The sequence below is a fragment of the Callospermophilus lateralis genome, chromosome 1, assembly GCF_048772815.1.
Source record: "Callospermophilus lateralis isolate mCalLat2 chromosome 1, mCalLat2.hap1, whole genome shotgun sequence".
In the NCBI taxonomy this organism is placed as follows: domain Eukaryota; kingdom Metazoa; phylum Chordata; class Mammalia; order Rodentia; family Sciuridae; genus Callospermophilus; species Callospermophilus lateralis.
The window spans coordinates 224,873,254-224,901,014 of record NC_135305.1 but is presented as its reverse complement, the minus strand read 5'-3'; the positions used below and the strand labels follow the sequence as shown (position 1 = coordinate 224,901,014).

At 55.5% G+C, this 27,761-nt stretch overlaps 1 protein-coding gene across 13 annotated transcripts; it reads right to left on the bottom strand.

The window, feature by feature from the left end:
* Positions 1-1,208: 1,208 nt before the first annotated feature.
* On the bottom strand, positions 1,209-22,360 carry Mier2 (MIER family member 2). Of its 13 annotated transcripts, none has more exons than XM_076852802.2 (15): positions 22,329-22,360; positions 16,161-16,248; positions 14,569-14,711; positions 13,223-13,288; positions 12,602-12,748; positions 12,036-12,156; positions 11,483-11,574; positions 11,038-11,104; positions 6,112-6,263; positions 5,721-5,802; positions 5,550-5,644; positions 4,033-4,157; positions 3,793-3,881; positions 2,555-2,972; positions 1,209-2,264 (listed from the first exon to the last, which is right to left on the bottom strand). In XM_076852802.2, exons 1-15 carry the CDS (start codon positions 22,335-22,337, stop codon positions 2,243-2,245), a joined length of 1,716 nt encoding a protein of 571 aa, XP_076708917.2. In that variant the 5' UTR covers positions 22,338-22,360; the 3' UTR covers positions 1,209-2,242. The 13 variants fall into 13 exon arrangements, with proteins under 13 accessions (XP_076708917.2, XP_076708933.2, XP_076708941.2 ...); XM_076852818.2 differs by having other exon boundaries at positions 12,602-12,727; XM_076852826.2 differs by having other exon boundaries at positions 14,569-14,669.
* Between the last annotated feature and the right edge of the window lie 5,401 nt (positions 22,361-27,761).

The window sequence follows — 27,761 nt, the reverse complement described above, 5'->3', positions numbered from 1 at the left end:
TACATCAGAACTATCTATCTGTACTTAGAACCAAACCGGGCACCCTGGGTTTTACCTGGCAGCTCTCCCTGGGAGTACCAACTAGGAAAACCAGAGCTGCATGGTCTCCAGGACGTGGCCGTCAGGTCAACGAGGCCAAGACCCTGGGGCAGTGGCCAGCCAGCACCAGCAGCTCCGGAACACTTGCCCCTGCTGAGAAGCCCTGGCTGTTCCTTCAGGGCGACCGCCTGCACTTGTCCAGCCAGGTCCTCACAGGGTCATGAAAGACGACCCTGGAAAACCACACAAGGCTGAGGACAGAGGGCTGGACCTGAGAGCGGGGGCCAGGCCGTCCCAGTGACTGCATGCCAGATGGAGCTGGTCCCCAGGCACGCACCAGGGGCAGGCTGGAGGGCAGAGAAAGTGTGGCCAGCAGGAACAGCTTGGTGCCTCCCTCAGAGCTTGACACCTGAGTTGAGCACCAACTACAGGGGGGCCCTCCCAACCAGCCCGAAGGCACCCTGGCCAAGACTACACTCATCCCCGCCCCCCGGTTATCCACACATGCCCAGCAAGCAATCAGAAACCCAGGACACCATCAGCAGGAACAGGAAACAGATGACACCCCAGGTTGGCACGGCCCCGCCCTCTCCAACCCACAGCACCCTAGGTCTTCAAGTTCCTCAGCCTGAGAAGCACCCGATGCCTCTCACCCTCAGGGACAGGCACACCACACTACGGCCTGCTGGGCCTGCACTCCTGGCCCTGGCTGTTCCTGCTCCAAGGCCTGTCCTGCCACCTCAGGTAACAGAAAATCACTCTGCCTGGCAGCCACCTAGGGGCCCGGGAGCTACGGCTTCCACCAGGAGGGGCTGTGGCCTCGGCACCACCCAGGCCACGGAGGGAAGCAAGGTCCCAGGGATGAGCTCAGAACTACACGCAGCCCCCCCACTGTGCCCCACCTCTGGGGCAGAGCCCTCTCCACCTGCTGCACCTCTGCCCTGGCCTCCTGCAGGGCTTGGCACAAACCCACCTCCCGAGGGAGCCCAGCCCTAACCCAGCACTCTGCTGCAGTGTCCATCATGAGGACCACTCCACGGTCCCCAGGTCTCCAGGCCACACCCCCTGCTGTCAAGGTCACCAGTTGGCCCAGATCCTCCAGCAGGACTCAAGTCCCCTGCCAGACGATGGCCTGAGTCTCCAGCCCCCACCCATCACCACAAGGCACCTGGGATTCAAATCAGATTTAATAAATAAAACAGCGAAGGGTGAGGCAGCTTCACTGCACGGTGTGGTCCTTGGTGGGCAAGGTGGCCATGTGCGGCTACAGAGAGCCCACAAGACCCCGCCCCACAATTCCAGGTGAGCTGTCCGCCTGGCCAGAGGACCACGCTGACTTGTAAACACCAACATAAATAGAGGGAGGAGGCCGGAAAGAAGACAGGATCCCGGCCATCTGCTAGGACACCTTGACAAAGAACTGCAGGGGGTGGGGGCAGGCAAGCGCGCTGGAGTCCGGCCTCGGTGCAGGCGACAGCAGCACTTCTGAAGCAACCAGCCTTGGTGCTGAGGGGGAAAGGGCAGCAAGGGGGTGGGCCACCAATCTCCTCAAACCCTCCCCACCCCGGGGCTTGCTAAGGACCCTGCCAGTCGCTCGGGGTCAGGATGGGTGGAAAGGCGGGAGGCAGGTAGGCATAAAGTGCGGCATTTCCTGAAGTGGAGACGTGGGCAGGGGCTGAGGGCAGGGAGGCCGGACAGAAAGCGAGGTATATGGCTCTGCACCCCAAGATCCGGCACTAAGCAGAGCTGGCACCAAGCCTAGGCAGGGCAGCCTGCAGCCCTGTCCCATCAGGGACAGAGCTGACTGGTGCTGAGGCCACCCAGGCAGAAGCTGCTGGTGCAGGCAGTATGTCCTGCCCACCTCCCCACGGGCAGTGACGTCTGCCCTTGCCTCTGCTGGCTACGAGGGGCCAGGAGGCCAGCTCTGCCCTGACTCCCGAGGGTCAGGCCCTCTCTGAGACCGGATGCCCAATGGATCCCAGGGTGCAGTACAGCCTGGAGCTGGGTGGTGGTGGCCCAGGGTCCAGTTTGGGTGGAAGGGCAAGGGCCAGAGGCCCAGCCACCTCACCCTGGTCCCAGTATTCGTTCGAAAGCAGAGAAGGTGGCAACCCAGCCCAAGCTGGGGAGGGCTCAGGAAGATGGGGGCAGGCCGGGTGGTGCCCTCAAGTCCCGTGCGGGCCACACAGCCCGCCCACGGCAGGGATCAACAGGTCATCACGTTGCAGCTGCAGAAGAGACGAGGACCAGGGTCAGCCGCGCCTGTGTGGCTCCACACGGCTCCCCCTCACCTCCCCCAGAGCCACTCTGTCCCCCAAACCCCTCAGGCAGCGTGCACTGGGAGCCCAACACCTGCCCTCACTTGTACCTTTTTACGTTTTGGACATGTGATCATATTACCACGTCAAAATGAGTCAGACGGTGGAGAGAATAAGACTAGGAAAGCAGTCACGACCCTCACAGGGCCACCACCCTTTGGCTGGGTCAGCCCAGCTCTGCCTAGGCAGGTGGCACTCACTGTGACAGGGGCTCCGAGTGCAGCCCGGGGGCCGGGCACGCTGGATGGCCAGCCAAGAAGGGATTCACGTCCCCGATGCCAATGAGTCCAAACTCAGTGACCGACAAGGCCACCTGCGCCGGGGCCGCGGGCTCCTCTGGGTCCTCGCTCAGACCCACGTGGCTGGAGATGAGGGGCAGCTCCTCGGGCAGCGTGAAGTCCACAGCCAGTCTCGGGCTGGCACCTGGTTCTGGAGCAGCTGCAGTAGAGGGGTACACGGCTGGGTCGGCCAGGGCTGGGGGCGGCTGGGGCAGGGTCACGGCAGGGGGTTTATCCAGCTGCGGGAACGGGCAAGGCCCTGGCTCCGAGGACAGCAGGCCACCGGAGCCCACTTCAGGCTCACCAAGGCTCCTGGACGTGCCACCCGTGCTCAGGGGCTCTGTGGGAAGAGAGCACAGCTGGGAGACCCCAACAACCGCACCAGGGCCCAAGAGCCTCAGGACGCTCCTGCCTCGGGCCTCACACGCAGCCAGGCGGCAGCTGTGGTGCCTGCCTGGCTCCTTCACAACACACTTCCAAGGCCAAAGATGCCTGCCACACTGCAGTCGGTGGACCCAGCTCAACAGCCCAGCCTTGGAAAGTGTGAGAGCAAATGCAGGCCACAAGCCATGTCTCCAACAGCACAGCAGCAGCAGAGGAGACCCACAGCAGCTGGGGGTGCTGCAGAAGACAGAGACAGGATTTCCTGGAGACTGTCCCAGCAAGCAGCACACAGGCCTGTCACACCTGCAGGCCTCTGGGGCAACCACAGAGACCAGACATCCCTCTCCAGCTCAACCTCCACACACGGCCCCAGGAAGCAAAGGGCCTTGCTCATGTCCCTTAGGGGCATCACCAGCAAGAGCATGGAGAACTCATGGGGCCATGTCTGGCTCCCAGATGACCCCAGGGCCCAGGATGCTGAGAGCTCAGAGCCACTCCTGTCCCCCCCAAGTGGCCTGGTGCTGAGGACTAAGCACCCACCCCAGGGACGGGCAGGCGCTCCAGTGACAGAAAGCCTGGGCTTTTGTGGGGGGCCACCCAGCCACTCCCCAGAAGGCCCAGATGACAGACATGACCCATCCTCAAAAGCATCCCTCCTGAGATGACCTCAGCTCCTTGGACACCCCCTGCTCACGGCAGCAACTGACCCAGACAGGCGCTAGGAGGCCGCTTTGCTGTCCCCACAGTCCCTGACCGGCTGCCACCCACTCTCTCACCTGTGCGCACCCCCGCCAGGGTGTCCTGCTCAGGGCGGGGACGAGTGGGGCCATCAGGGTCACTTCCCTCCAGGTCCTGGTCTGTGTCCCTGTGCAGAGCAGGCTATGAGGTGTAGGGAGGCAGGCAGGACCACCTGCCCAGGGTGCTGCCCAGATGCCCTCCACACCCACCCCCAGGCTGCAGTGGGCAGCCCAGCCTGGCCGACGCGGACGTTACTGCTACAGCAGCACTGCACGCACGTGGTTCCAGACGGGACGTACTTCCTCCGGCCCAGCCGCGTCTGCTGGGCAAAGTAGTCATAGCGCTCCGACTTCTTCCAGAGGTAATAGTACTCCACACACTCGCCCACTGATCGTGTACGCACCTGAAGATGGACAGACAGGCACCCTTGGCCCCACTGCCCAGCCTCAGGCCCCTAGGGCCACTGGGTCAGAGCAAGAGTCTAGGCTCCAAGGTCCTTCAGAGCAAGAGTCCAGGCCCCCAGGTCCTCCATCTGGGGCTCATGGCCACTGCTGCTGGCCAGAGCCTTATCCTGAGGCCCCATCAGAGACCTACCTCCTAGCCTGGGACCCTTCTCTCTCTCTGTGGTACCAACATCAAACCCAGAGCCCCCACCCAGCACCTGCCTCCGCACCCCAGAGGCAAGCGCCAAGGGTGGCAGGCATCCCTCTGGTCGACCAGCAACTCCCTGTGGGCCCCATGCAGTCAGCAGGTGCGGCCCACAGCCAGAGGATGGCACTTGAGCCAAGGGTCACTGTACGAGCCCCACAGTGACCCCCAGGAAGGGGTGGTCACTCAACACCCCAGAAGCCCTGAGCTGGGGATGCACAGCTGCCTGATTAGGTGGATGCAGGCCCTGTTGCTCGGTGCATCACACCGGGAGGTACATCCCACTGCGAGCCTAGGGCAGACCTCTAGTGGGAAAGCCGTCACCCAAGCCTACTGCTAACCAGCACGAGGCACTGAGGAGCCCAATGACCCCCACACAGGAAAGCCAGGCGGCCTCTCTGGAGGGCGGCCTTGCATGCGCACGAGGCAGCTGCTAGACGAGGGCCGGGCAGTAGGCATTCCGTGAACCGCTACTGTCTCCCACAGCCCAGGAAACACCCAGAGAGGCATGTGGCCACAGATCCATGCTCCTGGCTCTGCACACCAAGGTCTGATCAGGAGCGGGCAGCACTGCTTCCAGTCCACCACTGGGAAGTCACTGGGGCAACATCGCGCCTATACCCAATCACAGGACATGGCCTCCTGCACCCTGACCCTCAGAAGACACCCCCCACCACGTAAGCATCTCTGGCTACTCTCCTCGCCCGTCCACCTGACCCATCAGCAGGGACATCTGCCCAAAAGGATCAGGAGAACCACGGGAACAGGGGAGAGGCTCAGGAAGCTGCCAGCCAGGCCAAGAAACAGTCAGTGGCACTGCTACAGGCCCTGAGAGCCCCACAGGGCAGGGCAGGCATGGAAAGGCAGGAGGACAATGTCCCTGGAAGAGTCAGCTGACCCCCAAGGCCACGACATGGCAAAGGTGGGGTCTGTGCTGGGACTGAGCCAACAAAGGTCCACTTGGGACACAGAGCCTCAGCGATAGCCACAGCTGGCCAAGAGGGCCACCTTTTAGCAGATTCAGATTCACTCCCACGCTGGAGGCTTCTGCTTGTGCGGAGAGGACACCAGAGCCAGGACACCAGAGCCAGAGGCCACCCGTGGGCCTGCCAGAGCCCTGCCTCCTCCCTAGAGAGGGGAGATGCACCTTGTTGGCCTGTATCAGGTGGAAGTTCTTCCCATGCACACGGAAGCCGTGCTCGAAGTTCCGGCACTCCTCCTCACTCCAGGCACACAGTCCATCTGCAAACAGCAGGGGGTGGTCAACTGGGCCCCAGGGGGCAGCATGGACCAGCAGAGAGGCCAGGGCTGGGCTCACCTCGGATCACCTTCACATTGAACCTCAGCCTCCGCAGGGCCTCCTCCACATTGAAATTGCATTTCACCAGCTCGTACAGCGCCTAGGGCAGAGGGACCATTTATTCTCCTCACACGTCCACCTGGACCCAACAGCAGGAACATCGTGTCATCTCCCAGGAATGACATCAGGGGTGTCCATGCCACCACCAAGAGGGGCACAGGTCAATTGTGCCACTGCCCAGAAGTGACAGGGGCAGCAGCACCGCCGCCTAGAGTGACATCTTGACAAGTGGCTCTGACGTGAACTTGTGACCACGGTAGCCCACCCTGGGTGGGTGTTCCTGCCCACCCTGCACAGCTGGTAGGCCTGACCCCCTGGCACTGCGGCCCTGCCCAACCTGGAAGCCCACCTGCTCGCTGTCTATCACAGTCTCTCCCTGAGGGAGCTGAGAACCCGCCATCTCCTGCCACCTGCGCTTCGCAGCCCGATACAGGAACTCTTCTACCTCCCTCTCCGGGAGGACATTGGGGTCCCAGAGCAGCTGGTCTTCATTCTCATAGACTGCCGGCAGAAAAGGGCACGGGTCAAGTCACAGGCCATGCTAGGAGAGTTGGAGCAGCCATCTCAGCACCTCCCAGTGGGGTGGATACCAACTAATTCCTCACACTCTTGTGGTCTGGGCCCACCATCTCTGAGCCTCTGCAATTCAAAGTGACAGCTTTAAATGCCCAGGAAAAGGCCGGAGCCATCGGGGCCCAGAGTGGGCCAGTAGACACCTGACCCAGCCAAGAGCTCAAAGGAAACTTCCTAGAGGAGTCCAGAGAGCTCTGGGGAGGGGCCCACAGGATGCAGGATGTGACCGGCTTACAGCAACAGGCGGTACCACCAGAGGCAGTGGCGGAGGAAGCCAAGAAGCCCCCAAGCAAGGGCAGGGTATCCTGGCCACTAGAGCACAGACCAAGGGACTTGGTCAGTCCTGCCACAGTGGTGGGTGGGTGGCAGAGGAACAGCAGCAATGGGCTTCAGGACAGGGAGGAAGAGCTCGGGTGTGGCGGGGACAAACCAGCACCTGCACCCCTCAGCAGTCCCGGGCTTGCAGGGACCAAGCACCAGACCAACCAGGCCAAACCCACAGTGCACGGCAGGACATGGAGCACACCCGGAGAACTGTTCCACAGGGCAGTCCAAGGCAGCTTCAACCACACCCAGCAGGCTACTCCTGGAGCCAACAGCCTGAGCAGACGCGCTCAGATAGCACAGTCCCTCCTGCAGCCCACACTCCAGCCCTGCCTGGACCAAGGGGGTCCCTGAGAGAAGAGTGGGACAATCTCTGGAGAAGACAACATCATACCCGGCCTGGAACATGGTCAGGAAAAAATGTAAGAGGGATATGAGGCACCAGCAGCCATGAGGCTGATCCGAAGCCAGCATGCCAGGACCGAAAGCTCAGGCAGGGCCCCCAGGCAGAGGAGGATGGGAGGGAAGACCAGCAGAGAGTGGAAGTTGTGCTGAGGGACTTCCAGGACTGTGAACCCAAACTACAATACGAGCCCGGGGGGTTCCCACAGCAGCCTGGACCAGCACAAGACAGGGCTCCTGGAAGCGGAAGATGCAGCTCAAGCGTCCTGAGAAAGAACAGGTCTGCAGTATAAGCCCTCCAGCAGCCAGGATGTGCCCATGCCTGGGGAGCAGACTCAACTGAGGAGCTGGCCTGGGAAGGCAGTACCACAAGGAGCCGAGCATGCAGGAAAGCACACCACCGCAAAATGCCTCACACACAGGGAAGGGTAGAAGGACAGCAGAGGCCACAGCAAGATGCTGACCAACAGACACCAGCCAGAAGGCGGTGGACCTGCCCGTGGGTTCACAGAGCAAGCCAAACGCCCAGAACTGGAGTTCTTCAGACAACACTTGACCAGCCCTTCAGAGCATCTCTTGCACCGCAAGGACCACGAGAAGCGCCTCAGCATGCTCAGGCTGGCAGCGCCATGCACACTGCCAACTGGTGGAAGTCACAAGGGCAGGGGCAAGGGCAGCACACCGTCAAGTGACACTGTGAAAGACTGGTCATATGACCTTAGGAGGGAATTCAAAGGTCATTACAGACTAGGCTATGTGGCTGGAACCAGGAGACCGACAAATGAGCATTTGAAAAAACAAAAGGAAACCAAGAAAAAACAAAAGCAAACAGAAAGATGGGACCCCAAAGCTCATGGCTTCATGCTGAAATGATGGGTCTTCATAGCACCTGAACACACAGGTGGACTCGCCATTACACTAAAACACCAACACCACCACAACAGATAAATAAGATCCAGTGTGCCAAGACACACAGCTGGTGTGGACCGGAGCTAGCAGGGTGACCTCAGAGACACACACAGAAGCCTCTGCCCATAGCCAATAGCAGAGCAGTCTAAGTCTGGCTCGCGGACACACTCAACCAGCTACAGGGGACTTCAGTGACGCTCTCTGTTCTCTGACAGACAGGTAGATGGCTGCCAACAAAGGTCACTATAAAATCCCCAGTATTTGGAACTTAAACAGAACACCTCTGAGAACCCCATGCATCATCAAGAAATCACAACAGAAACTAGAGAACGACAAATTGAATTGAAATAAAATACAAGAGAATAAAGATAAAAGTAAAAATTAAATGGAAATCAGACAGCAAAGGAAGTCAAGAAGCCTACGTTGACCCTCTGTAGAGTAAGACAGTTGATGAACCCCAAACAAGACTGATTGAGCCGGAGAACAAAGTGAAGACATAAATGCCAAGTCGGAAACCTTGACCTAAGACACTTCCAGCAGGAGGGCAGGAGGGTGCCACCAGAGCCCACCACCTGCAGCACGGCTCACCAGAGAGGGCGCTCCAACAGATCCCCTCGGTTCAACCAACTAAAGTTTTTATTAATGACCTTCCAAAAAACGAAGCAGAACCAAACCCCAGGTTCAGGGTGCTCCACTGAAGTGTTCCTGCAAACTTTCAAAGCGGTAATTACAGCCATACACACACACACACATGCGCGCTCTCTCTCTCCTGGAGGGACCCTTCCAGATAGAGCGCAAGAGAGCAGCCCGCTCAGGGACACAGGTGCTCGGCACACAGCAGCAGGCCAGGCAGAGCATAGCAGGCCCATGGGGCTGCTGCACACACTTGCAGTCAGCCAGCAAATCAGCAGGTTCCCAGGTGTTGTTTCCCGATTCTTTCACACCCTGTAGCACCTGCAGCAGGAAGCTGGCCCAGTGCAGCACTCCTATACTCAGGGAAGTGATGCTGAGGGGCCGCTGCTACGGAAGGTGCCCGCTGGCCATAGGAAAGAAAGGATGGCAACAGTCTTGCCGCGGGGCGTGCATGTCCAGACCACCAAAAGAACGCAGTGCTGAGCCTGGTGCACACACATTTCCACAAGCAAGCAACAAGGAGGTCGGACCACATGAGGAGGGGCTTCAGCACAGCACAGCCACTAAAAACAAAACAGAGGGGATGCCCAGCACACAACGGAGCCAGTGCCACAGGCATAGCGGCAACAGCCAAGATGGTCCCTCAGGGACTCCCACCCATGGGAGTGTGGAGTGCGGGTCCTGAGTTGAGGCTGCAGGCGAGGACAGACACCATCCACTCCTCTCCACCCTGACCTGCACTAACAGGGACACATGTCAAGGGAAAACAGGACAAAGACTGGAAAGAAAGAGGCTGCGCTGTCCTCAGCAAACAGCACGATGGGGCAGTAAGAAACTAGCAGATCTACGAAGTTCTAAACTGATTACGTACGAGATCAGTTAAAATAACAAACTGCAGTTCTACCAGCAAGAATCCAGCAGGAAGTACCAAGTTTGGAATATCCTTTGTGACAGCACCGTAACTGAAGACAGAAGTGCCACCCTGGAGAGCACACAAGCACTGTCAACGCTGGAGGCCCAAGGGCACAGCAACCCAGACCCACAGGCAGAACTGCTGCCACTGCTGACCCAGGACCTCTCCCCCTAACCTCCAGCTCAGCACAAGCCTCCTCAAAACCCTGGCAGCTTCCTGAGGCAACTGACCAGCCAACCCTAAAACCTCAGCAAACATACCAGAGCAGAGCCCAATGGTCAGAGAAAAGAATGTGCTTCCAGGCATGCACACCTGGAACAGCCTCAGGCCCCACCAGCAGCAGCTCGGACAGCACAGTCTCACATGCCAGCGGGAAAACTCCAAAGGAAAGTCTCCCAGGACCTCAGCCGGCCACCCCAACCCACTGCCCAAACACACACCAACAGCGCCTCATTAAAACCCAGGCATCAGCCTGGGCCAAAGGGCACTACAGCAGTGCAGATACCAACCCCATACAGCGGCCCCCTCAGAGAGAACCAGGCTACAGGTTGTACACCCTTGAACATGCACCATGCCTGAGTACGTCCAAGTGGCTAGTGCACACTGCGCACAAGCGAGAGCTGCAATGAGGCAGTCCCCTCCATGGGAGACTCTTGCAGCAAGACAGCATCCCTGCTGAGGTGTGGAGCAGTGCAAGGCCAGCACTGGAGGGATCTCCTGCAGAGCCTGCCCACGCACAATAGAGACACGTGGGGAAGACAGCAACACCAACCAGCAAGGAAGGAACACGCTGTGAGGACACGCAGGGCACGCTGCCCAGGCCGCGCAGATGTCCTCCCAGATGCAACACTGGCCAGCGGCCACAGGAACAGCCCTGGCTGCCCCAGGAGGGCACAGCTCCGGGGCAAGCTGGGCCAGGAAGGGTCCAGCTGGAGTCTACACCAAGGCTCGAGCCCCTCAAGGGCATAGCCAAGGAGTGCACAGGGAGGGCCCTTTCCAGGGCAGCACCCCTCGACACCTAGGGCCCTACTTAGGCAGGCACATCCCAGGCACCTGGGAGACACCCCTCTACCCTCAGTACTCTGCTCTGTCCCCAACCCCAATCCCACTGCTGAATCACAGGGAAACAATTCCCCAGCAGGACGGCCTGGGCCCTGCAGGGCTCCAGGGCAAAAGGACAAAACCCAAGCCAGCAGCAGGTGGCCAGTCTAGAGGAACAAGAGGGCTCCAGGCTGGGGGGGGGGGGGGACAGAAAGACAAGCATCACATCCCAGAACAGCAAGCACCTAGAGAGGAACAAAGCAGGGAAGGAGACACGGGGACAACAGGAAGGTATCTGCAAGGACATCTAGCTGCAAGAGGAGGGAGGAGGAGAGGGGAGGGGCTGGGAAAAGGGTGGCTGGGGCCAAGTCTGCACAGAAGGAAGTACAGCTCAGGATGTGGCAGCACAGCCCAGGCTGGGCCCTAGTCTCCATAAGACCAGCTGCTGAGCTGGGGTCCCCTGCTGCTCTGACTACTCACTCTTCTCATGTCGGCTCAGGTGCAGGTTGCTGAGATCAGCCTGGAACTGAGGTCCCACCATGATCTCCTACAGAGGAAAAGTCACTATCAGGAGCCCAGCCAGCCTCCAGCCATTTGGGAGGCCAGATGCCACAGCCCTGCCTAGACTCTAGGCTGCAGACCACTGCCCCAACCTGCCCGTGCCACCTGCCAGCAGACAGTGGGAGACCCAGAACATCCTGACAACAGCCCAGCAGGCCCCAGACAAGGTGTTGGCCACACTGCCAGGCCCAAGGGTGGACCCCAGGGCAGGCACAGAGCACAGTCCCAAGACCCTGCTGCTGGTCCGGCCCACCTCTTGGGAGCTGTGTGGGCCATTCCCCTGGGACAAAGGGCACAAACCCAAATCAAGGGCTCAGCTGGTCCTGGCTTTGGCCAACAGGGTCAGGAGCTGCCAGCTACGCACCTTCTTACATTTGTTGGCAGGAAGAGCATCCTCCTCGGTGTCAGAAGAGGCAGAGGAACCCGGCTCTTTGCCATCACCAGCCAGGAAGCGGGCTTTGGGAAAGAGAAGTGAGCTGCACCTGCAGCCCTGGGAGTGGGCCAACCCCTGCTCTCAGGCTGCAGCCTGGATACTCCCTTCTTTTTACAACCCCATCCTCCACTATGACCTTCCTCTTAAGCACAGGGCCAAGAACCACCTACAAAGAGGGGCCTCTCTGCTGCCACAAAAAGCCAGCACAGAGGCAGGCAGGTCCTGGAGTAGGATGGTTGGGGACAGTCCAGGAATGCTATCTCTGGACCTGCTAGAAAAACTAACAAGTTCCCTCCTGGTGTAAGCCATGGTTACCCTAAGGATTCACAGGCCAGGACAGAGGAGAGCGCAGCATCCCAGTGCACCTGGTGCCCTCCACCCCCATCCCAGCTAGAGCTCTGCTCACACAACCTAAGGCCTGCTGCCTGCACCCCCAGGGCCAGGCACAGGCCAAGCTGGTGGAGGGCAGCACGGGGACACCTACACCCACTTTGGCTGGGAAAGAGGACTGAGGCCTCATGGGCAGTGACAGACGGGGCGAGGTCATCAGCAGAGGACTGTGTCTCCTCCTCTTCTCCTGAAAGCAAGTCCTTCGCGATCTGTTCCTTTAACGAGAGAGCAGAGGGAATGAGGCAGTCTGGTTGCTTTCCATCTCCACACGACTCACTGCTGCTGCCGCCCTTGCCACAGTGGCATGCCCACTTTGGAGCTGGGCTTGTGGCACACTCTCACTTCGTCTGGTTCTCAACTTCCCTGACAGAGACCCCATGCTCTGGAAGCCCCAGCATCCTGGCCCGTGATGTCCCTGGCATCTCCTCTGCCCACTCCATCCACCCAAACCAGAATGCCAATGGGCCAGCCCAGAACCACCCTGAGCCTGGACAGGAAACCACAGGTGGACAACAACCCTCCCTTGGCCTTGGGCTTGCTGACTGTGTCTCCCTTGTGGGCACAGGGCCGCCTCTGCTCGCTCCCACTTGGAAGCAGTCAGGGGCCATGTGTGAGTCCCCCCTTTACTGGGGGCCAGTTCTGGGAGGGACCCTCACTCACCTTGTCCAGAGTCATGTCTGGGAGGTTGGGGGCTGATTCACCACCTTCGCTCTCTCGCTCTGAGATGGGGTCAGATGCCTCGTAGCCGTAGAGTGCCAGCAGCTCATCCAGGGGCATGTCACTGCTCTGCACCAGAGGGGATGAGCCCTATTAGGAGATTGCCCAGGGCTCTGGTCCCCACTTCTGACTGAGGCTCCCAGGGCTCCACCACCAGGACCATTTGTCTACTTCTCAGCAAGACCCCATGTGGCTGTGCTGCCCTGCCAACCCTCAGGCCAGCCCTTGGGGACTTCTCTACAGCCCAGGACAGGCACAGGTGCCCAGCCCTTGGGAGCTCTTCTACAGCCTGGGACAGGCAGAGACATCTGAGCCTAGAGGCTACCAGTCCAGAACAGGGACAGGTAGGGACAGCCTCTGTGCACACCCACTGCCCAGCTCCTGCCTCCCTCCTTATACCCCAACTCCTGTCCTCATTCTCAGGGCCTTAGGTCCTCACAGAGAACCAGCAGCTACTTCCAGCCCTGGCCCTAGAGACAACAGGCAGCATCTGGGCACGGCCATGGGGCTCCCAGTGACGCGACGGAGGCTGGTAGCAGGCTGAGACCCCACTTCCCTGGATACCTTTGCAGCAGGCCTGATGTACCTGCACCCTCCACTGCGCTGACACACAGGACAGTCCTGCAGAGCCTGTGGGCACAAGACCGGTCCAGCACAGCCACAGTAGTGCACCACAAAGCGGGGTTACCATTCTGAATACTCAGGATGAAGTCAGCAACCTCAACAGCTCTCACCCTGACAGGCATGATAGCTGTGTGGGGTGCGGAAGGCATGCAGAGCGCCTGCTGTATAAGTAGGGAAGTAACCACTCCAGAGCACGGGACGGATGGGGCAGGCAGGAGCCCACCGTCTACTTCTGTCTGGAAGAACAGGTGGCAGACACTCCACAAAGTTCCCCCTCCTCCACAAATTCTTTTGTTTTTAAAAATGGAATAATTTTCTCATCTGCACAAAAATGTTATTTCCAGGGGCTGGGGCTGAGCGGTACAGCACTCGCCTGGCATGTGTGAGGCACTGGGTTCAATCCTCAGCACCAAATAAAAATAAATAAACAAAATAAAGATATTATATTCAGAGCTGGGCATGTGGCTCAAGCAGTACAGCGCTCGCCTGGCATGCGCGGGGCACTGGGTTCGATCCTCAGCACCACATAAATATAAAATAAAGATGTTGTGTCCATCGAAAACTAAAAAAATAAATATTAAAAAATTCTCTCGGGGCTGGAGATGTGGCTCAAGCGGTAGCGCGCTCGCCTGGCATGCGTGCGGCCCGGGTTCGATCCTCAGCACCACATACAAACAAAGTGTTGTGTCCGCCAAATATTAATAATAAAGTCAATTGTTTAAAAAAAAAAAGCTAACATTAAAAAAAAAAATGGACGAATTGTGTCCATAGAAAACTAAAAATATTAAAAAAAAAAAAAAAAAAATTCTCTCTCTTTAAAAAAAAAAAGAAATTATGTCTAACTACAACTAAAAAATATATTTAATTTTTAAAAAAGGTTATTTCCATTAACATATATTTGGTGCCTTCTCTGTTGTTGTTGCTGCTGGGATTGAACCCAAGGGCCCCAGGCATGCTAGGCAAGTACTCTATCACTGAGCCACACCCCAGTACTACTATTATTTCATGAACTAGTGAACAAATATTGTCAAATGCTTCAGTTTTGACGGAAAATGCAGTAAAAGGCAAGCTTCTCAGTCCCTCCCTGACTTCAGGAGCACAGAGAGCCTCTGAGAACAGCAGACCTGAGCTCAGTGCAGTCATGTCCAGCTGCCAAGATGGCCTAGAGCCCCACAGGAATAGGGTCAGGCTGGCATTCTGTAAACAGGTGTGCACGTGGTGCTTGCACAGAGAATCCAAGAGCAGAAACCTCAAGTGTGCCCAGGAGGGCACCGCTAGCCACGTACCTGGGATATGAAGTCTTTGTCCAGCTGCTCCTCGGGCTTCTCAGGGCACCGCAGGGGCTCTGTGCACTCCTCCCGAAGACTGTAGTTCTGCGACAGGATCTCTGCAAGATTGAACTGATGGTCTGCAGAGCCCATGGACACCACTGTGGAGGAGACCCAGCCTGGGTAAGCACCCCCCAGTGCCCATCTCCAACTACCACGAGGCAGCTGAAGATGTCCAGGGTAGGGAAGGCAGTGGTGGCCCTGCCACCCCAAGGACGGAGCACTCAGTGTGCATCCACATGCATTCTGGTACACACAGAGGATACCCAGCAGGCCAGCTCCCGCATGTGAACCCAAGAGTCTCCAAGGACCATGGGGTGCTGACCGAGGAGCACATTAGTACACACACACACACTTTAAGGGTCTGGGACATGCGTTTCTTTCTGGGCACTGCTTGGTCCTCCTGAACACCCAGATACCCACGAAGGCCTGCGGGAAGGTAAATGGCCTAAGAGGCAGGTACCACTGAGGTTAGGGTGGAAAGAGCAGAAGGGCTCCCAGGTGCCAGGGCCAAGCCTGGCCCCACAACACAGTATAGACACAGGAAGGCCCTGACTCCTAAAACCTGGGGTGGTGGGCTGTACAGCTCACTACAGGATGGAGCTGAGCTGTCAACACACCAAGAAGCAGCACTGTTAAGTAGGGCAAACAGGACAGGACCCATTGCTAGACTTTGGGTTTTCCCAAAGGCCCAGGGTGTGTCCACTGCACCTCCGCAGTGATTTTCAGCAAGTTAGATTCAAAATACACACAAGAGGGGGCTGGGGCTATACTTCAACGGCAGAACACTTGCCTCACACCTGTGAGGCACTGGGTTTGATCCTCACACCACAAAAAAATAAATAAGGACAGACACCATTGTGTCCATCTTTAAAAAAAAAAAAAAAAAACACACACACACAAGAGAAAACAGCCAGGGCTCCATTAACCCCGGGACAGGGGTGTGGGAGCTCAGGGGCCCAGGGAAGTGGCCTTGGAGGACAGCTACAGAGTCAGCACAACAGCTAGGCAGCTGCCTGCAGAGTGGCACCCAGTACAGGTGAAGGGGCCAAGAGCTGCCAGTGCCCCGAACTTCCACGGCCAGTCCTGGAGGAGGTGGGAGTGGGGGACAGGGACACTGCCACTCCTGCAGAGCTACAGCTGGAGTGATGGCCCTCTGCCTAGCCTGCAGCAAGGGTCCAATCACAGGGGCTCTCCTCTCCTGCAGCAACACCTCCACAGGGCCAGAGCTGTGGCCAGCAGGAGAGGGCCTGGGAGCTTCATCCCCACCCAGTGGGTGCAAGTACCTAGGGTGTCTCCTGCCTAGCCCTTCAGCCGGTTCTCCCTCAGCCAGTCACTCCCGGAGGCCACAACAAGCAGATGCCACCCCCAGCCCCAGTGCAGATCTGCACTCTAGTCCACGCAGGGTCGCAGCTGGCCCTGCCTGGGAACAGGGGGTCCTGAGCACTCTGCCACACACCTCCACCTGACCCAGCAGAGGCTGGAAGCCACCAGAGGGTTCTGCCTTTCACAGTCAGAGGCCCTGCTGGACCTTGGCAGGAAGACAGTACCTGCTGTCTGCAAGCCGGGCTCCCTGGGACACAGGCTGTGAGCAAGGCAGGAGGCCACGTGAGGACTCTGCCTCCCCACCGAGGAGGCCTGTGGAGACAGAAAAGCAAGGTCAGCTCCACAAGCCCAAGGCCCGGCTCCCACCTCCCCTTGGGTGGCCTTCTCTCAGCCTCCAAAGGCTGGGCAGGGGCACTGAGAATGCAACAAGCAGCATGCACCCACACAGCCCACTCCAGGGCCCAAGCACTCACACAGGAGAGCTTCCCACATGGCAAAACTGCCCACCACCAACCCCACAATCCCAACCAAGCTGCAGCATGCACAGCCTAAGGGTCTCACACTCAGCAAGAACCAGGCACAGGGCCACAGCGTGGGACCCAGCAACAGGAGACATCCAGGACAGGGGAGTCCAGAGACAGGATGTGGACTCATGCATGCCAGAGGCTGGGGAGGGGTGGGGGACTGACCGCTCACGGGAACGGTGTTGCTTTAAGGGATGATGGAATGTTCTGGAACTAGACAGAAGTGCTTGCTGAAAAACCACTGATTCTACATTTCAGGTAGATTTCACAGCATGTCAATCTAGCGTGTGAAACTAGGGACAGAAGGGACTCTCTCAGCCTGATGAGACACCCAGGAAGCCCACAGCCACAACACCCAGAGATCAGACTTGAGCTTGCCCTCCATGTGGGGGTGTGGGGGGCTATCTCCCACCACTCATACTCAGCACCTCCCCAGGGGGTTCCCATCCATGCAAGAAAAGGAAATAAAAGGAACCTAAATGGATAAGGAAAGAACAAAACTATATTTCTTTTTGCTGGTGACATGATCTTGTGCCTATAAAATCCAAACTAAAAACTATTTAAACTAATAAATGATCTAAGCAAGGTTGTAGGGTACAAGATCAATGCATAAATATTCACTATATTTCTATATGCTAGCAATGGACAATCAAAACATTAAGACAATTCCATTTACAACAGTGTCAAAAGTTGCATAAGATATACCCCTTAAGAACACAGCAGGGGCTGGAGTTGTGGCTCAGTGGTAGAGCACTTGCCTAGCATGTATGAGGCACTGGGTTCAAGTCTCAGCATCATATATACATAAATGAATAAAATGTCTATCAACATCTAAAAATATATAAAAAAAAAAAAAAAAACAGAGCAGAACCAGGCCCAATGGCACATGCCTGTAATCCCAGCAGCTCAGAAGTTCAAAGCCAGCCTCAGCAACTTAGCAACACTTCAAGAAACTTAGTGAGACCCTCTCTCAAAATAAAAGATATAAAGGGCTGAGAACGTGTCTCAGTGGTTAAACCCCTGGGTTCAATCCCCAGACCAAAAAATAACAAAACAAAATTTCATACTTCATTATCAAAAAAGTGAAACAACTCACAGAATGGAAGAAAACACCTGCCAATCAATCATACACCTGGCAAGGGACCTGCATGTGTAAAGAACTCTTGTAACTCAGTAACAAAAAGGCAAACAACTCAACTTAAAAAAGGACACAGGATGGACTGGGGTTTTATAGCTCAATTGGTAGAGTGCTTGCCTTGCATGCACAAGGCTCTGGGTTCAATCTCCAGCACCACAAAACACATTTCTCCAGTGAAGACCTATGAACGGTCAATCAGCTCACAGAAAGACATTCAGCATCCCTCGGCATGCAGAAGCACCATGGCCCAGCAAAACACCCCTTCTCAGTCACAGGATAGCTTCAATCAAAAAGACCGATAACCACAATACTGTCGTGGACTAGTCCTGGAGAATGTCCAACTGAAGTCTGGACACGAACGGTCACAGCAGGGTCAGACTCACATGGAAACAAAGTGGAAATCACCTCGACATCCATCAGGTGACCAACAGAAACAGAAACCAGCCTGGAGCGTCCTTGGCCAGGGCAGCAGCGAGGTGACAGATGCAATGTAGAGGGATCTGAGGACCTGAGGACCTGGTGCTAAGTGACAGCCAGACACACAGGCCACAGTTTGTGACCCAGTGACAGCAGAGTCCGGGACAGGGGAGTCCAGAGACAGGACATGGACCCGCAGGTACAGGGCTTTTAAGATGATAAAAATATTCTACAACTATCTGTTGGCAGTTATGTAACTCTGAAAATACTAAAAACCATGAAGTTCTACGCATTACAGGAGGGCCACTGCGAGGCAGATGAACTTATCTCAGTAAAGCACTGCCAAACACAAATAACTAAGATGTTTAATAAAACGAAGCTCAAAAGTTTGGGAAGGAACTCCTTTGTCACTCGGTGCTCGGGAATCCTCACGTGAAGTGTGCTCATTCTCTCCTTAAGGAAAACCAGGAAACCAAAGCTCAGAGAGTTCAGGCCACTAACCTAAATTCACACAGTAAGCATGTGATACCAGTACAAATTCAGTTCAGGCCTTATGTCAGAAACCCTCGCCACCCTCTACTCAGAATACAAGGACAGTGCACACTGACGTTGGAGGGACAGCTAGGAGGCACAGGGTGCCCTCAGCACTGCAGAGACCTGGCAATAGGGCTGCAAGGTGTATTCACCTGACTGAGGTCCAGAAGCCCCTGAGGGTCTGGTGGGGAGGGAGCGGACCAGCCCGGCTTTAGACAGTCTACCCAGCGGCGGCAGAGGGCCATAAACAGAGCACAGGAAGCAGCACCCATGGTGCTCAGAAGCAGGCCAGGGATGCAGAGCACCTACAGCCCAGGGGCCTCTCACACCTCATGCCCTGGTAAAGCAAGGTGGCTTCACCTCCATCCTGGACACACAGGTATGCCAGCCCTGTGGCCACCTTAACACAGCCACGTGCATGGCGAAGCATGATGAGAGCACCCAGGGTGCCAGGAGCCCTCCTCAGCCCTCTCCAGGACTGCCTGGGGCGGGGGGACAGGAGCTCCCTAAGCAACCTTCCCACCTATGCCAAGGGACTAACTTTCTGTTCTCACAGCCAAGAGGCCTAAGTGAGGTGGGGAAGCATCTAACGAGGCCACAGTTGGGATGACAGGTTAACAGCCCCCACAGGCTCAGTGTCCAGAAAGAATGAGAATAACTTTGGCCTCAAGAATGATGGTCTGGGGTCCCCGAGCAGGGTCTGAAGAGGACTCAGCCCTGTCTGACTTGCCATCTAACAGGGCTCAGGCAAGAGAGCAGAGATCACCAGCCAGGAACAGCCAATGTAGGGGGATCTGAGGACCTGAGGACTGGTGCTAAGTGACAGCCAGACAGTGAGCAGCTGGCTCCCCACAGGACCACCAGCCTCAGATCCTACATGCATCTCCAAGGGGCTCCAAGCTCCTCAAAACTTACCAGGGATCACGGGTCATGGCTGGCTTCCTCCCCCACCCGTTTCTGGTGCCCACACAAATGGCAGATTCCCAGGTCCTACTTCCATTTACTTAGAACATACTGGATATCCCCCACAGCGTCAAAGGCCAACAAAAGTCAAGCCTCTGCTCTGTGGAGAGGAAAGGAAGAACAGAACAGGGGCTGGTCAAAGGTGAAAGAGAGGACGACGAACAGCACTAGAGAGGCAAAAGAGAGGACCTCAGACAAGGGCCCACCCAGGTCTTCTAGGGGCAGAGGAGGGAGGAAGCAAGCTGGTATACACGAAGACTCCCAACTTCTCACAGAGCATAGGACGGCCCTTCTCTCAGGGCAGCACCCATTCCAGCTCTCCACTCTTCAAAGCTTGACCCAGAAGGACATTGCAACAGATTCCACACTCCCTGGAGGCTGAGCCCACACCTTCCAACACACACTCTGCTTTCTGTGTGACCACATGGAAGCACTCTCTCCAGTCTGGCCAGGCCTGGTCACAGCAGGTAGCTCAGTTTTCTACCAGGCCTCCTTAGGAACAGCCACTCCTGGAACACAGCCGCCATACTGCATAGAAGCCCAAGCCACACACAGAGGCCAGCAGCCAGGCACAAGTGAGGAAGCCCCCAGCAAATTCCAGACCCGGCCAGCACTATGCTAGGGGAAAGAGGCCCTACAGGAGAACTGCCTGCTTGAGTCAGCCTCAAGAATAAGAAATGACAATAAAGTGAGTGCTGTACTGTCCCAGAATCGACTTCTGAGGTGACCCATTACATAGCACCAGTTAACAACAGCGTCCTCTGGAGTCCTCACTGACCTCACCACCCATGCCCAGCCCAGGCATCGGGTGTCCCCTTGATCCTCCACCTCAGCATTTGCTCTGGGCCCACCCGAGGAGCAGGTTCTGCCTGTCTCCACCCACATGGAGTTGCCAGTCTAGTCCGGGCACACCTAATGAGCTATGAATTCATACAGCATGGAGAGAGAAATGAGGGCACAAGAAAGAAGACAGGATGGGGCTGTGTAATTGAGGATCAGGGACAGCTCTGAAGTTCTCTCCAGCAGGGACCAGAATGCAGAACAGTTCCAGGCAGCCCCACAGTCCACAGAGCACACCAGAAACCAAAGGAGCCATGGGCTGCAGGGGTCACAGGGGCCACACCACAGGGTAGCTGATCATAAGAGATGATAAGGGCAGTGAAAAGCCACAGAGGGTCTGCAAAGGAGTGAAAGCTGGCACATTAGGTTAAAAAGATTAATCTAGTACCAACAGGAACAGGATGGAATGTTCCTGTCTTTCACTGGGTGCTGATGATTATTTTGAGACAAAAATACAACGATTAAGCAGATCAAAGCAGCTAATACTAACCAACCACCATGAGGTTACAAATGGCTACTTTTATGGGTTAAAAACAGCTGAATACTAGCCATTTCATAAGGTTCAACTTCCATCTTTAATTCACAGTGCCTAAACCTCATGAGCTTTCTTAGATTGGGAGGTCAACATCAACTTCCCAATCTAGAGACTCAGTCCTTCTGCAAGGCTCCAGGGCCAGATAAGGCCTCCAGGACGGAGGCTGGCCGGGGCCCTACAAGATCAGCATCTACATGTGTTTTAGTCCTTCATTGATCAGCGTCTCTAACCAGTTTCTAGACAGGCCCCATCTGTTCTACGCACTGTGGGAACCCTACGGCATAGCACAGGCGACGGCCTACACAGGCTGCGGCCTCAGAACATCAAATCAAATGTACTCTACAGGGCTCCACCCCAAGCTGCTTTTATGGGTTAAAAACAGCTGAATACTAGCCATTTCATAAGGTTCAACTTCCATCTTTAATTCACAGTGCCCAAACCTCATGAGCTGGTCCAGCCAGGCACCCAGACAACTACTGTCTCTCTGGCACAAACACAGAGCTTGTTGCTGCCCTGAGAAGGCCACAAATGGGAAAGAATGGCCAGTCCCACCCTCCACAACGCCTACACATGTTAAGCCAAGGCATAAACACTCAGCCAGAGTTCCAGTCCCAGCTCCCAGGCCTGCTGTGCCTCTCGGGGTGGGGGCCTTCTCCTCTCTGGGACTCAGGAGCTGCACGCCTGACACAGGTTTGTGGATCCCTTTTAATTTCTGCAGGAACAGAGCCCAACAGGCCGCAGGCACAGAGCGGCAACGCGCCGGAGCCCCATTTATGCAGCCTGACAGAGGCTGCACCTTACCCACATCCCCTTCTCCCTCCCCGCTGTACCTTAGCGGTGAAAGCAAATCTACATTGTCCCGTGCACCATCCCAAAGCCAAGCAAACCCCAAACACCAAAGTTTCCGTTCCCAGGGAGTTGTTCTGGGCAGTGCCGGTTGAGTCTGATGGAACATCACAGCCCCAAGCCCTCGAGTTCTCAAGTCGAAGACGAGAGCCTTCTAAACACTGCCGGCCGAGGTCTTCCGAGAAGTAACTCCTTGAGGGAGCGGCCGACCAGCTCAACCTGTGGTCAGCCAGCAGCCCACGCCGCCTCCCGCGGGTCCGCAGTGGGGCCGCGCGGTCCCGCCGGACGCCACCGCCCCGGCGCTCCGCAAAGTTGGCGCGCGCGCGGGGAGAGCTCGCCCCCGCCCGCCGCGCCCCCCGCGCCCGCGCATGCGCGCCTCCGCCCTCGATGTGGCAACGCGGGGGGGGGGGGCCGCCGGGCCGGGGGCGGCCGCCGACGAAAACCCGCGCCCCCGGGCCCCGAGAGGGCGGGCGCCCCGGCCGGCCCCACAGCTCCCGGCGAGCGGCTTCAACCCCGGGCCCCTAGAGCTCACCACGGCGGCGGCGGGGGGCGCGGGCGCGGGCGGGGGGCCGGCTCCCCCGGCCCGCTCACTCACCTCCGCCATGGCCGTGTGTGCGCGGGAGGCGGTGGCCGCGCCGGGATCCCCGGATGAGGGGCCGCGCGCTCATTGGCCGAAGCCCTGGTGGGCGGGGCCGGGGCGGGGCCGCGCGTAGTAGGTGCGCGGGCCTCGCGAGCGGGCAGCGGGCGTCGCGGTTCTGTCAGTGTCGCGTTCCCGCACCCTCGGGCGCCCGAGGCGGATCGGTCACGCCACGCGCGGCGGAGGCCGGGACTGGAGGCCAGCTCCGCCCGACAGGTGCGAGGGGCTCTGTCCGTTCCCGGGTCGTGCCGGAGCGGCTCAGGGACCCCCGCGCTTGCCGCCGAGATGGGCAACCGCCCCGAGGGCCCAGCGCCGCCGCGCCCGCTCCTCCGTGCGCTGACGTCATTCGCGCCGGGGCTCTCCCCGCGCTCCGGACGTCTCGGGAGGGCGTTTCGGTCGGTTAGTTGACGCGCCCACGAGCTCAGCGCCGGCCCTGCGCGGCCTTGCTCCGGGCGCTGGGGCGACCCAGGGAGATAGATGGACAGGTGCGGGAGTGGCCCGGGGGGCCCAGCGAGTGGCGGTGCAGGGAGCGTGTTTTCAAGGTCGGACAGTCGTTGGGGGCGGCCGATTAGTTTCAGTGGAGAAGCGTGGCAACCTGTTGTCAGGTGATACGCGGGAACATCGCTCGCGAAGGGCAGATGGACATCCTGTGCCCCTGGGTGTGATGCCCTGAGGAGGCCACCACCTCCTGCACCCGGTGGAACGCAAAACCTGTGTCTATCTGGAGGAAATTGCAGGCAAGGCCGAAATATGAACATTCTACCAAAGTGGCGAGGAACTGCGTTTTTCAAAGCTGTTAGTGCCAGAGAAGATAAGCCGTGGCTGAGCCTAGACCCTGGAATCAGCAAAATGCAGTGGCTGAGCCTAGACCCGGACCCAGCAGAGGAGCAGAGAGTGACACAACAGATTAGATGAAAGGACTGGATCAACGTGAGGTTTACTGAAATCAGTGGCAGTTCTGTGTTTCTGTCGGAGAACATTCTTACTTAAAAATTCACACTGATTCTGGGCGAGGGGCACACGCCTGTGATCCCAGTGGCTTGGAAAATTGAGGCAGGAGGATCCAGAGTTCAAAGCCAGCCTCAGCAACTTAGAGAGGCACTTAGCAACTCAGTGAGAATCTTTCTCTAAATAAAATACAAAAAAGGTCTGGGGATTTGCCTCAGGGGTTAAATGCTCTTGAGTTCAATCCTCTGTACAAAAAGAAAAAAGAAAAAAAATTTACACTGACCTATTTAGAGTATATGCAACTTATTCCCAAATGGTTCAGAAAAGCATGTTCTTACGGCTGGGGTTGTGGCTCAGTGGTAGACTGCTTGCTGAGCACGCATGAGGCACTGGGTTCAATCCCCAGCACCACATAAAAATTAAAAAAAATAAAAAATAAATAAACATGTTCTCATCTACAATCAGTGATAACAGCAATGGGGGCAAAATACCGATATCTGGATCTGGAAGTGGGTATGTTAATTATTCTGTAAGCATGAAATGATCTTCAAATAAAAAGCAAAAGAAATAAAGCAGAAAATAAAGACCACTTGAGGTTTGAACCGAGACCTTGGGAGAACTTGGCCAGCAGTGGGTGGGGGTCCCAGCAGTTGGTCAGCCAAGGTGAAAATGGAGTCCAGAAGGGACTTGTGCTGGGGAACGTGCTGGGCAAGTGCATCCCTGGAGTTTCTGGTGGCACCTCTGCTCCTTCCGACTTCAAGTCGAGGGCTTGTTTGGACCACCACAGGGATCCAGAAGCTGGGGATGAGGTCTGGGTCGCTGAACCGTGGAAGCCTCTAGAGTGGTGGAGGGAGAGCAGGCATGCAGGTAGATAACCCGAGGCTGCAGAGAATCTTCTGGGTCTTGCCTTCAGCTGAGGACAGCCACCTTGCCACACTTTCCAGGAGGCTGCCACATCAGCCAAGATTAATGTAGAGTGTAAAAGTCAGCCACCAGGACCCCTGAGGCATCAGCTGGCTCCCCTGACCGGCACTGAACCCAAAGGTAACCCCTAGTTCTTCCTGCACATCATCTGTTTCAAAAGTCTGTTTCCAAAAATAAAGGAAAGAGGGAAGGAAGGAGGAGGTTACATAAGGAACCAATCAAATACAGATTAATAGATGAGCTAAAAACAAATCTAAAAGAGAAAAGAGAAGCAGGGGACAGGAGGGCAAAGGGAGCTTATGAACTGAAATCAATTTTCATGCACATGAGTTTCTCAGGGTAAACCCAGCTAAAATGTATAACCATAAAACTCTAATTAAAAAATTTTTTAAAATCCTGTTTCCAGAGGGCTGGGATTGTGGCTCAGTGGTAGAGCTCTTGCCTAGTATGTGTGAAGCACTGGGTTCAATCCTCAGCACCACATAAAAATATATACATAAAATAAAGGTATTGTGTCCACTATAACTAAAAATATATTTTTTAAAAAGTTTCCAGGAATCTAACCTGTGACACAAAAGTTGAGTCATGCATGTTTGAAAGATTTAAAAAACAAACGGCCAAGCACAGTGGTACACACCAATAGTCCCAGGTACTCACATGCTGAGGCAAGAGGATCAAAATTTTGACGCAGCTTTGGGAATTTAGGGAGACCCTATGTCAAGATAAATTTTTAAAAAGGGGCTGGGGAAGTAGCTCAGGGGTAAAGTGCTTCTGAGCTCAAGCCCCAGTACTGCCAAAAAAAAAAAAAGTATCTTAGCCTGTCTGTGCCACTATAACAAAATACCAGAGCCAGAGGAGGTGGTTAAAACATTACCATTTATTAAAACATCCCAGCTGCTCAGGCTGAGTTAGGAGGACCAGGAGTTTGAGATACTGTCTCACAGCAAACAAAAACCCACAGACTGGGTCATTCATAAAAACTGGAAACTATTTCTCACAGTTCTGGAGGTTGGAAATCCAAGAGGGAGGTGCAGGCAGATTTGCCGTCTGGTGAGGGCCACATTTGCACTTCCAAGAGGCCTTGCTGTGTCCTCCAGAGAACAAGCACTGCGTATGCATGGGGTGGAAGGACCCTGCCACTCACAGCCCTCTGTAGGGGCACTGATGTCATTAAGTACCTGCCCAAGCCGCACCGCTCAATACTGTCGCCTTGAGGACTAAGTTTCAACATGAATTTTGGAGCAGTGACATCATTCAAAGCATAGCAAGAAACAATAGTTTCAAGTGCGGCACAGTATGATGAAGAACTAAAACGAGGCCCCTGGACTTCCAAGAGAGGTAGAAACTGAGCTCAGTGGCCCCAGGGTGACCAACCATTCCCTGTGAACTGGGGCAAGTCTGATCGCCAGCGTCCGACAGCATCCTCTCCGCTGCACACACCTGGTCACTTGCATGGGTCTCTATCAGTGCCCACTGCTGCTCACTGGCTCTCAGTGCCACATTACCCCCAGAACCAGGAGCCTCAGGGTGACAGGAGCCACTCAGCCACAGCTCTAGAACCTGCTGCTCCTGCAGCTTCTGAGGGAAGCAGACCTGCAGGTGGAGATTTGTCGGCAGCAAGTCCACAGGGAGAGCTATCAAATGGACCCATGGAGATGAAGACAGTGGATAGAGGCCTCACACTGAGTCACCCAAGGGGCTGCCTAGGGAGAGCACCTGGCCACAGTGAGGCCATTCCCAGATGGGCGCCAGCTGCCATAGAGTCTGCAGCGCAGTATCCACATCACCGAACACATTTTGCTTTCATACCTGGTTTTCCTGAGAACGTGGATGGCTACCATGCTTATTTGAGCAATTAATTTACAGTTCTACATAACTTACTTGATAGGAACATGAGGTACCTGAATATCTTCCCATAACTGCATTTTTTTAAGAGAGAGAGAGAGAGAGAATTTTAATATTTATTTTTTAGTTTTCGGCAGACACAACATCTTTGTTTGTTTGTGGTGCTGAGGATCGAACCTGGGCCACACGCATGCCAGGCGAGCGTGCTACCACTTGAGTCACATCCCCAGCCCCATAACTGCATTTTAAAAAGAAATGGAGGGCTGGGGTTGTGGCTTAGTGGTAGAGTGCTTGCCTGGCACGCATGGCCTGAGATAGTAAGTTCGATCCCCAGCACCAAATAAAAAGAAATACTAAGTAAAGGTATTGTGTACATCTACAACTAAAAAAACATTTTTTAAAAACAAGAAATGGCACTTCAGTAATAAATTTTATTGAAATAAGTTTATTAAAACATTACCTGATCATGTATAACAATAGAAATTAAAAGTTGTGCATTTGTGTTAAAAAATTAAAAAATAATAAAAATAAGTCGTCCAGATTAGAAAAAAATTTCTGTCCAACACAGAATCAGCGAATGAAATATAAAGGTATGAATGAGTTTGTTCCACTCTTTTTTGTTTTGTTTTGTTTTGTTTTTTGATACCCAGTATTGATCCTGTGGTGCTTACCAAACTGAGTCAGATCCCCAGTCCTTTTCTAAAAAAAAAAAAAAAGTCATACACAATACCTTTATTATATTTATTTATTTATACATGGTGCTGAGGATTGGATTCAGCGCCTTGCATGTACTAAAGGAATGCTCTACTGCTGAGCCAAAACTCCAACCCTCCCCAGTCCTTGTTTTTTTATTTTTTAGTTGGACACAATATATTTTATTTATTTATTTTTGTGGTGCTGAGGATCCAACCCAGGGCATTGTGCACACGTGCTAGGCAAGCACTCTAAGGCTAAGCCACAACCCCAGCCCCTCCCCAGTCCCTTTTATGTTTTGAGACAGGATCTCACTAAGTTGCTTAGAGCCTGATAAGTTGCTAAGGCAGACTTTGAACTTGTGATCCTTCTCCTCAAGGTTCGAAGCCTCTGGAATTACAGGAATATTCCATTCTTTTTTCTTTTTCCTTTTGTGAATCTTACTTATTCATTCTTTGTCAGAACTTTTTATCTGTTCTACTGCTATGCATGACAACAGAATGCATTCCACTTCCCTGTACACCAATACAGCACGACTCTTCAGTTCTCTGATTGTCCGCGATGTAGAGTCTGCGAGGTAGAGTTGTACCATTCGTGCGATCGGATCCTGCATGGATCTAGGGTAATGATGTCCAGTCCATTCTTTTTCAAATGGACTCCAGGTAATGGTGTCGTTTTCTCGATCTTATGTAAAATACTAAAAGCAGACTCAAGTGGCACTGCCTGAGATCACAGGCTGCAGTGACGTCGTCTTTTGTCATCACCACAGGAGGTGGTGTTGGCTTCCGGTGCCAGGGCTCGCGTCCCTCACCCCAGGCTCCTGCTGACTCAGAGTTCCTGGAGGTCCTGTTGCTCTGCCCCTCCCTCTTCCTGGAGCTGTCTGCTTGCTGGGCGGGTGCCAGCGCATCTGTGCCGCTCCCATTGCCCTCAAGCCCTGGCCCCTGGACAAGCCTCTGCCTAGTGTGATAGCCAGCACTGCCT

Excerpts from the sequence above, each read along its gene's own strand:
- Mier2 (XM_076852777.2), bottom strand. The coding sequence starts at position 21,842 with ATGTTCCATCAGACTCAACCGGCACTGCCCAGAACAACTCCCTGGGAA. Across the intron at positions 14,712-16,160 it reads GCCCGGCTTGCAGACAGCAG|TGGTGTCCATGGGCTCTGCA; the intron begins GTACTGTCTTCC and ends TCTCCTCCACAG. Across the intron at positions 3,882-4,032 it reads TACGTCCCGTCTGGAACCAC|GGACACAGACCAGGACCTGG; the intron begins GTGCGTGCAGTG and ends TGCTCTGCACAG.